The 10479-nt window shown below is 39.3% G+C and overlaps 1 protein-coding gene across 1 annotated transcript; it reads left to right on the forward strand.

Annotated features, from left to right (window-relative positions):
- Positions 1-1067: 1067 nt before the first annotated feature.
- On the forward strand, positions 1068-10189 carry LOC118556396 (lysosomal thioesterase PPT2-A-like). The gene is made up of 8 exons (XM_036135505.1): positions 1068-1601; positions 3123-3276; positions 5555-5650; positions 5761-5868; positions 5948-6031; positions 7251-7335; positions 7858-7912; positions 8277-10189. The coding sequence occupies exons 1-8, from the start codon at positions 1443-1445 to the stop codon at positions 8418-8420; spliced, it is 885 nt and encodes a 294-aa protein (XP_035991398.1). The 5' UTR covers positions 1068-1442; the 3' UTR covers positions 8421-10189.
- The last annotated feature ends 290 nt before the right edge of the window (positions 10190-10479 follow it).

Consider the following 10479-nt stretch of genomic DNA (forward strand, 5'->3'; position numbering starts at 1 on the left):
TGCAAATTGAACAAGAAGGCTGAAGTTATTCAGAGTTGTGAAATCTTTGAAAACGTTGAAGTAGCCCACTCTAGCTGTTTGAGAATTCCATCATTGACTCCTGTTATAAAGGATGAGTCTGCTGAAGTTTGGACATGAAATTTGAGGAGTAACTGTAAAAAAACATAAAATATATCCACATCCTGTTCTCACTTCTGAATAGATCAAAGATATATCTACAAACTGTAAGTTAAACAGTATTTGTAGGGGAAAGTATGACGACACAGTACAGCGTTGAAAATAGTCATTTCGAGGCTTTCTCTCTACCTGACTCTATTCACTCCTGTGGGATTTTTGTACATTGCTTCCTCTTGCAATTGCAATGGCAGGCCCCAATAATGGGCATTTTTGTACACCTCCCATACCTTTAGTTGCACACCAGCTCTCTCTCCTCTGGAACATTGAAAACGCTATTCAGTCTCCAAAATTGCATCGGCAATGGAGCCAGCCATTATAGACAAGATCGGAACAGATTCAAAGAACCGTTATTGCATGTTATATTTTCCATTTATCTAACTCAACACAAACACTGAGTCTGTTTAGAAACATCAGTGATTTCATCTGTTTGGATTGCCACAAATCATTTACCATTTACCATTTACATATCTAGCCGATTTAGCCTCCTCCATGATACATTCCCTGATGACAGATGCCATGCGATCCAGCAGCTCACTCTACAACGTCTTTGACGTGCCCTGAAAGACCGTGGCTGTTCTTAGGTCCTCCTCAAACACCTCATCCAGCAATGGCAAAAAATCTATCAATCCACGAAAAATCCCAGGGTTGCTGGACTCCACACTTTCATCCTTGCCTCGCAAGAAAGATGGTGCATATCAGTGACACTTGTCTTTGTCCACGTGGTCTCCATGTCGGCATCAGGGGTAGCAGAAAGGGGCATTAGCCATTTCACATCCAGGAATCATATCTTTAAGTTTTCATAATATCCTTTTCAAGAATTTTTTTTGCGTCATGAGCTAAATGTGACCCAGTCTGGTTGTTGGGGGGTGGGGGGTAGGGGGGTGGGGTGGTAGAAGCAGCTGTCTGACTGAAAGTGAAAATGATTCATTTAAATGAACCTTTTGAACAAACATTAGCCCAATCTTCAGCAGCTTGTTTTTCATGCTTATTTCCTTTCATATCTCTTCTTTCTCATGGAGTTGCCTCTAACATTTGTGATGGCCTGATGCAGCTCAGAGCCACACAATGTTAAGTGGGTACATTGCAGCGTTGCAGCGTGGGTTGGATTTCTGATGAAATAATGACAGAAAAAGGATGTGGTAAAATGAACACACCCACCGTAATAAATAGGAGGGAACCTGCACGTTCTCAGAGAATGCAACCAGTCTCTCCTCAGATCTCTTGCTCCTGTGGATCCTCCAGCAGCGATCTGTGACCGGGTGGAAATGATGACTCCGTGGAGCAGCAGGGTTCCCCTGGCGGTGGTGGTGCTGCTGCTGCTGCAGGCTGCAGGCTGCACGGATGGATACAAGCCGGTCATCATCGTTCACGGCATTTTGGACGGACCCAAGCAGTTTGAGAATCTCTCCATGTTCATTAAGAAGGTGGGTCTGCTCAGCTCCTCTGGACCAGTCCAGTCCAGAGGAGCTCACTGATATTAACATTTAGTCATAGCTGATAACATACATTTATTTGTAAATGTTATTAAATAAACACTTTACTACTACTACTACTTTTTTTCTTAGTTCATAAGATACGAAGAAAAAGTCAGTTTTCTAGTCTGACTTTCTTCTAGTCTTTTAAATTCGTCTCGATTTGCAGTTTTCCTGGTTTCTGTTTTTTTTTTCTAAACCTTTTCTTTGGCCTTTGGTTCCTTTATACTCATTCATTTCAGAACCAGAACTGTTTCTGTTCCATTTGTTGGGGCTTTGAAGGGAGGGCAGTGCAGCATCTATAAAATTCATTTTAGCAGAAAAAAGTTTAAGTGAGACCTTTAGACTTTTGTTATAAACATCTTTGAACAAAGACACAATTTATTTACGTTTTTATTTACATTAATTTATTTATTGTATTTACAGTTTTTTAAGAAATGCAAAATCCTAAAATTGAGACCGTTTAAAAAAAAAAGATTTTACCTACATCAAAATTGTCAGAGGCATTTCTTGCAAACAGAAGATGATGAATAGAAGGACAATATATTTTTAGGTTCCAGATCAGGTCAGTAACTCTGCTACTGACCATATTTTAAAAGCACACATATATAATAAAATTGACCAATAGAACTATTGATTTAGAAAGAGAAACATAAATACAGACCAAAATAATAAGTAAAATACAATAAAATCATCACGTAATAAAGAAATAAAGCTCAACTACTAATGGCTCATTTCCATAAATTTAAATGAACCAGTGCTTGTTTTCCTTGAAATTTATCAGAATAGTGTTGTGGTTTAAAGCTGTTCAACTGAGCCAGAAGAGAGACCTGAATGCCGTTGGCAAAGCTGTGAAAAGAAAAGTTCTGCCTCCTAAAGACAGGCCCCAGAGACTCATAGCCAGTATAGATCCCTGTAGCACTCCAGATTGAGGAGGATCTACAAAAGAGGAGCAAACCAAACTCTAGCAGTTTAGATATATTTTAAAGCATGATGAATCTGTGATTTGTAAACTTTCACTTAAATTTTGCTCAAGGTTATGGAAACTGCAGTTCACAGGATTTCAGATTTGTGTTAGTTATTACTAACACAAATGAACGTTATTGAACGTTATGAACGTTATTACGTTCACCACTTTAAATTTCCATTAAATCAAAAGAAATCTCAATCAAGCTCATATAGATGCCAAGAAGAACAATGCAATCAAATTAAGTTTGCAAACATCTTGAAATAAAAGTGGTAAACAGCTTAAAGTTTACTTAAACTTTAGGTTTTAGATGAAGTGAAAATCAGCCTTTAAACCGATTGATTTCTGTTCCCCTCTCATTTTCAATTTGTAAGAATCAGTTTTATTTTAGGGAGAACACCTGGTAGATACATATAAGCTACAGAGCTGTCAGAATTATCTGTTATTCCAGTTTTACTAACTAATGTTTTTGATCTAAAGCATTTATTTCTCTGATGTGCATCCAGGTACATCCAGGCACCAAGGTGCAGACTGTTAGTCTCTACAACAATATGGAGAGTCTGAAGCCGTTGTGGATGCAGGTTGAAGACTTCAGGAAGGCCATCGAGGACATCATGAACAAGTCTCCTGAAGGAGTCCATCTGCTGTGTTTCTCACAAGGTGATCAAATACAAATTTGCATTCAACTGTTGAGAAAACAGGTGTAGGAGGTTGACTTGGTTGCGCTGCAGCAGCAAAGCTCACAGATGCATATGATGATCTTGATTGCCGAGGTGCTGGAAAATGACAGAGCAGACAGACAGCCAAGCCAGAATCATGGAGATTAAGGCACAGCAGATGATGCAGGACAGAAACCTCAACAAGTATTCATAGCATAGGGCAGTGAAAGACTGTGTGAGCTAAAAACTACCTTGGTTTTTTAGGATTACCTATGGGCCAACCTATTAAAATCATGTTTTGTGCAGTCCAAATGTGGGTCAAATTGCATTCTGGTACACAAGGTACATTTAGTGAAATTGGTCACACTTGGTCAGGAGAGCGTATAGAAGTATGGGCAAACATTGATCCACAGACTGAACATACCTATGCAGCCCAGCATTACAAACGCAAATATTTGACCCACAATCCATAGGGTGTTTCATCTGAAAACCATGCATTCAATTTCAGAACCTATCAAACATTAAAGTTCCTCTTTTAGGGTTAGATTATTTTCACTTGCCAGTTTAGTTTCTGCACAAATGATTCTGCAGCTCCCAGAAGCTCATAGCTCCTAGAAAAAAAGAAAACAGGACAACAGTGGCGGCAGATCAGGCCTCATCATGCACAGATTGCGTTAGTGTAGGCCTATATATCCCTTTTCCCGTAAGCTCCCATAGGTTAGCATGACCTGACCACTTTATGGTAAAAAACACTGTAAATACGTCTCTTCTCACCTTCAAACATAAAAAAACATTTCCAGTGGAGAGGGAGTACAGCCTGCTTAGTCAGGGTGGCCCAAGTCAGTTACACAGTAGTACCAACTACTAAAGATAATTTTATGGTAGAGTACAAGTCCAGCTCTGAAGGACATATTAAGGTCCACATGGACACCCTAATGTCAGAATGAAATACACCTGATTAATCAGAACCACAACAGACCCCCTTATTTATGGGAGGTATGAGGTTTTAATCAGCCTGGTTCAGGATCAAAGACACTTTGGGTTCCCTGACATTTGAAACGTATCGGTTCATTGTTTCAGAAAAACCAACACAGAAACCAGTTCCTTTTTCACTTATGGTGGTGGTGCTGAAAAAAAAACAAGAATCTTTTATGTTTCAATGTTTTACCATGGTGAAATTACCTTTGAGGCAGACACTGGCTTAGGATACACACAAATAATATGACACACATACACAACAGACTTAGTATTTACAGTTTTCTTCACACATTAGAGTATGCAAGTTTGTATCAGAGTCTGAGAGATCTGATATCAGTCCCTTAGCGAGTGATATGAGCCATGGTACATAGATTAGTGCCTCCTTTATTATTTCAAGTAATGAGGTAATTATGTAATTTTTGTGCAGTGATCTTGAGGCTTCATTTACAGAAATGTGCAATTTAAAACTTTTCAGAATTAGAGTCTGCAAACAGGCAATATCAGTACAGTGATTGTAACACGGAGCACCACAAACTTCTCAGCAGGAGGCGATTGCCCTCACAGCTCTTGGAAAGAGGCTGTTCCTGAGTTTATTCATTGTGGATTTGATGCTTCTGCAGCGTTTACCTGATAAAGAGGGCCAGCTCTATTCTGGGGACCTTTCTAGTACTTCTAGAGATGACTTAGCAAAGAAGGATTCTTCATAAAATGAAGAACATTATAAACAACCATGAACATCCTCTTCATCAGACTGTTGTACAACAACAGTCTCTTCAGTCAGAGGCTTTTCCAGATCTGCTGTAAGACAGACCGGTACAGGAGATCCTTCCTGCCTGCAGTCATCAGCATCTACAACAACTCCTTAAAGCAACCCCATAACATATAAAACAAGCATTTCATGTCATTTTTGGATTAATAAAATATTTTTAAAACACAACAGAACATATAAAAACATATTCAAAATAAAAAGGCCAACATTTGTGAGTTAATTTGCAAACAACGCACAGGAAAACGCTCGGTTTGGCGTCAGACACAGAAAAAGGTCCCTTTGAAGGTAATGAGTCAGGGACAGAATCAGGGACAGAATTAGACAGTTCAGTCTCTACATCACAGAAATGCCCCCACTCTGTGGTGTGAGGATGTGCTCCATTTAGGTTTAGGACCCATTTCTGCTATTTGCCGCTGTAGAATCTCTCACACAAGTCAGATCGTCCCCATTCAGGTGAATAGAAAAAATATTGTTGATAGCAATGATCACCTAGACTGATGTTTGCCTTATTTTGTCTATTTTCCTTTTTAAGGCGGTCTAATCTGTCGAGCAGTTCTCTCCACGTCTCCCAATCACAACGTGCACACATTCATCGGCCTGTCCTCTCCGCTGGCTGGACAGTACGGAGGTTAGATGTTTCCTAGTGTTTACATGTCCAGATCTTCTCTTCTTCACACAAACTTCTATTATTTAAAGGATAATAAATACACAGCTGATGGTTTTGGTCTTTATTCACAGACACAGATTACCTGAGGAAGGTGTTTCCTGACCATGCAAAGAAGATGGTTTATATCTTCTGCTACAACAAAATGGGGCAAAAAATTTCAATTTGTGACTACTGGAATGGTGAGTTTGGAGCAGAAAGGTTGGAGACTTTCTCTGTCAACAGAGTATAAAACAAAGATTATGGTTTCTCTCCGTGCAGACCCTCACCATAGAGCCGACTACCTGAGGGGCAACACCTTCCTGCCGCTGATAAACGGTGAAGAATCTCACAAGTTCATGAAAGGTAGTAAAAGATGGCACCTTTATTATTCATTAGTTATGTAATTGTATCCTGTCCTCACAACATAGGCAAACAGTCTAGTGGACCTTGCTACCTTACAGCGTCTGGACAGGTTTTCCTGTTTCTTTAATACAACTGCTTTTATTTAATCAAAGTCATGATCTGTCTACATTCTGACCCTCACTTATGGTCATGAGGTCTGGATCATGACAAAAAGAACACTATTATGTAGACAAGCAGTGAAAATGAACTTAGAGATAGGAGAGGAGCTCAAAGTAGAGCTGCCGCTTTTCTGCAGCAAAAGGAGTTCGTTGACATCTGTTCAGGATGGCTCGGGCACCTCCCTTTGAAGGTTTTCCTTCCACGTCCTGCTCGAGGCAGACCCTGGGAAAGACCCAGAACTGACTGGAAGGACTATATATTCTGTCATGTATGGAATCCCTATGAATGAGTGTACATGCTGGCCAGAGATAACTGACCCGTCCCTTTGTCCATATCTATGTCAGTCACATCTGTGATGTACAGTGTCTATGAACAACCTCGTATTTTACCAATAACTACTTTCAACAGCCCCACCAACCAGCAGCTTTATATAATATCTAACATAGTTTAATCAGCAAGACACAATAATTAGCCTGTGTGTATCTGCTTTAACAACCATTACAATAGCAGGTGATCCTCAGTTACTTAACTGTTGCATGTTCCTGTAATCATGGCTCCCCACTATTAGCCACACAGTAGCTGTAAAAGGTTGGAAGCTCTAATCTGACACTGCTTCAAGCCTCTTATAGGGTCTTCAGACTTCTATGTGTTTTCCATAAGAATCTAGAGACGGTTGAGTTAACAGACTTAAATCAGGTCAGCCGTGGTTTATTGGTTTAATTTAAAATATATTGACTGCAACTACCCATCCCAATACTGAAACAGAATGATTTAGCTGAGTTCAATCATGCAGCCAGTTTACAAAATGTAAGATTTGGATGGATGTGAATATTTGCATTAATTTAAAGAGCTATCAATCTGTTTTTGTCAATGGATTGATAAGAAACAGATAAAAAACATTCTAAATGTCAGTGTCCCATAAAGAGAATACTCCACATTTTGCAGGAATAATACAACATCATCGACAAAGAGATTTAATCACCTGTTTAACTCCTGTAAGAACTGTTCTTTATATAAAACAACACTTTAATGTTATCTTATCTGAACATCCTTTCCTCAGATTGGAGAGAAAACTTCCTGCGCATCAAGAAGATGGTGCTGATTGGAGGTCCAGATGATGGGGTCATCACTCCGTGGCAATCCAGGTTTTACCAATTTCAGAAATGTTTTACTTATTAGTCTCATTAACAGCTAAACTGAGAGGATGAGCTGTCATGTTAGGCACCCAGGAGGACCAGCCTACTTTTGTTAGTATTGGGTAGAATGTTAGGGGGAGTGGTGGCCTAGTGGTCAGAGCTTAGAGCTTCTGTCCCAGAGGTTCTGAGTTCAACTCCCACAAGCTGCCATTCTGGGTCCCTGAGCAAGACCCCTAACCCCCAATTGCTCCCCAGGCACCGCACAGTGGCAGCCCACTGCTCCCCAAGGGGATGGGTTAAGATGCTGAAGTGAATTTCTCCATTGTGAGATCAATAAAGTTCAATTATTATTATTAATTTAGTTGCATGATGTCTTGTGCATCAAAGAGCTTTATAAGCATTAACTGGAGGATCTTGAATAGATCTTCAACAATAAAATAGAGAAACAGTGTGTTATACCAGGCAGTTTCTAGCAAAGATGCTCAGGGTTTTCAGAACCCAAAATGTGATTTGTTCCTGTTTTCTGCACAGCCACTACGGGTTTTATAACGCCAGCGAAGATGTTGTGGAAATGAGGAACCAGGAGGTAGGTGTCAAACTGTTCTTTTCTGCAACCAGTTGATAAGACTTTTTACTACTTTAACTGAAACCAATATGATGTGATAAGAAATAATAATTTTAGGCTAAAAAAGAAATCAGAGTTTTATGGAGGTAATGAGGTGCTAGGTCACCATGGGCACTTTCAGTGGGTTTGTGTTGCATCAGTCAGAGAGAGGCTTCCTTTAGCAGGAAAGCTTTAATAGAAGTGAACCTGGAAAACATGTATAAATGTATCAGAGCTCAACAGCTCCACAAACAGCTCAGCTGATGTTATTAAAACCTGTCAGACTCAACAGTTTCATTATATTTAAACACAGGAAATGTGTTTCTGTCTTCTTCTCCTCTGACAGTTTTACAAGCGCGACACGTTTGGTCTGAGGACGCTGGATGCTCGCGGTGACGTGTCGGTGTGCGTTCAGTCCGGCGTGGAGCACACACACTGGCACTCCAACTTCACCGTGTTCACCAACTGCATAGAGAAATGGCTCATATGAAAGTGGCTCAACACACACTAAAATGTGCTAAAGTTTAAAAACACTTACTGGTACTAAATTAAGACCATAAATGCTCAACACAGAGAATGTGGTGACATTTAGTGGTAAAAATGAAGATTACAACCAAATAAAGTATTTTCCTTCTTGACCCTAAAATCAGGAAACACTTAAATAGGTGTTCAGTTTAACTATTGATCTGTAGGACTTTAATCTCCTTTTTTATATTTCTACTGAGTCAAATGGCAACAAAAATAGATATTTTTGTATTTTATTTTTTGTTCATGAGGATAATGAAATCTTTTGTGAAGGGAGAAAAATCTTAAGTACCTTGCTTTGTTGTTAATTTTTATTCTGCAGACATTTGTACTAATCAGAAAAAGCATCTCATATGTTTTTGTTCTAGATATTGATTTTCTCACAACTACTGCTACTACTTTCTTTACTTATAAAGCACTTTAAAACAACCATGGTTGCACATATTCAAGTGGCGCACATAAAAAATATGAAAAAACATGAAACATTTAAAACATAAACAAGAAAAAACAAGAACGGATGGTTAAAATGATGCAACCAATAAAACAATAAAACAGAAAAAAAGCAAAAAGTGTTATGCTCTGTTGAAAGCCAAGGAATAACAATGCATTTTTAATACAGTTTAAAAGTGAACAGTGAAGGAGCTCATCTGATTTTGAGGGGTAGATCATTCCATAGCCTTGGGGCAGGAATACTAAAACTACCGTCCCCTCTGAGCTTCCAGAAGCAGCTGATCTGGAGGCACCAAGGCCTAACCTGAGACAGCGAGCAGGAGAGTAAGGTGGGAGCAGTTAAAGCTATAGCTGGTAATCCTGTTCAGAAACACTTTTTGTAATACTGGTTAAAATAGTCCTTCCATCCTGAAAGTAGTAAATACTTTTACTGAAAGTAGTAAATACTTTTACTACTTTCAGAACGTAAAAGTATGTAAAACAGAACGAGTTTTGGTCCTGCTCTCACCCCCCTCTGTCCCTCAAGGTGCGGGGGTATCATCACCTTAACTATTGGTTGTCGCACATGCCAATGATTCTCACGCGCTCAGTGTCCGTGGTCTTTCCTTTCCAGTTTCCACTTGCTGGCTGTGCAATTCTGGTGTTTATGTATACGGATAGATTAGTGACTAGGTTAGCAGTTGTGATCTCCCTGAAGTGTGGACTCACCTCTCTTAAAGCTGACCCTAGCTTTAAGAGAGGTAACATGGGGAAAGACCATGCAAACTTTAAAATGCACAGGTAGCCAGTGGAGGGAAGCCCGAGTGAGCTCCCTCTTATGAACTCCAGTTGGAAGCCTGGCTGCAGCATTCTGGACCAAGTGGTCACTTTTCAGCGAGGACTGGCTGACTCAATGATAAAGCCAATTACAGTAGTCAAGCTGGGTTGTAATGAAGGCATAGCCTGCTTTTTCACATTTTGGTTTGAATGGGTTTTTACCTTTGCCAGTTCCATAAGATAATAAAAACTGGACTTTACCACTCCTCCAACCTGGTAATCTCATTTAAAATCAGTGTGAATTTTAAAACCCAAGATAGAAACTGTCTGCATTAAATATGGTGTTATGGATCCCAAATCACTTGGACGCCACTGGGACCAAAAACCATTACCCGTCACTGTATTTTTTTTCTCCAATTAAAATTTAACAATTTCAAGGCCATCCAGGCATTGATGTCTTTAAGACACAGCAAAAGCAGCTTCACTGCGAGGGGTTCCTGTTTTAATGGCATATATATATATATATATATATATATATATATATATATATATATATATATATATATATATATATATATATATATATATATATATATATATATATATATCTGTCATCAGCATGACAATGAAAAAAGATCCCATGTTTCCTGAGTATTGAAACCCAGAGAGAGAAGATAAAAGGAAAAAGCAAGTGACCTAAGATTGAGCCCTGGGGAACCCCATGAGACAGAGCAGCAGAGGAGGATTCATAAGCTGCTATCCTAAAACAAATAGTTTATTTAATTTCTCACAAGAAGAGTCAACCTTTTAGACAATGA

Source organism: Fundulus heteroclitus, chromosome 3 (assembly GCF_011125445.2).
Source record: "Fundulus heteroclitus isolate FHET01 chromosome 3, MU-UCD_Fhet_4.1, whole genome shotgun sequence".
NCBI classification, from domain to species: Eukaryota; Metazoa; Chordata; class Actinopteri; order Cyprinodontiformes; family Fundulidae; genus Fundulus; species Fundulus heteroclitus.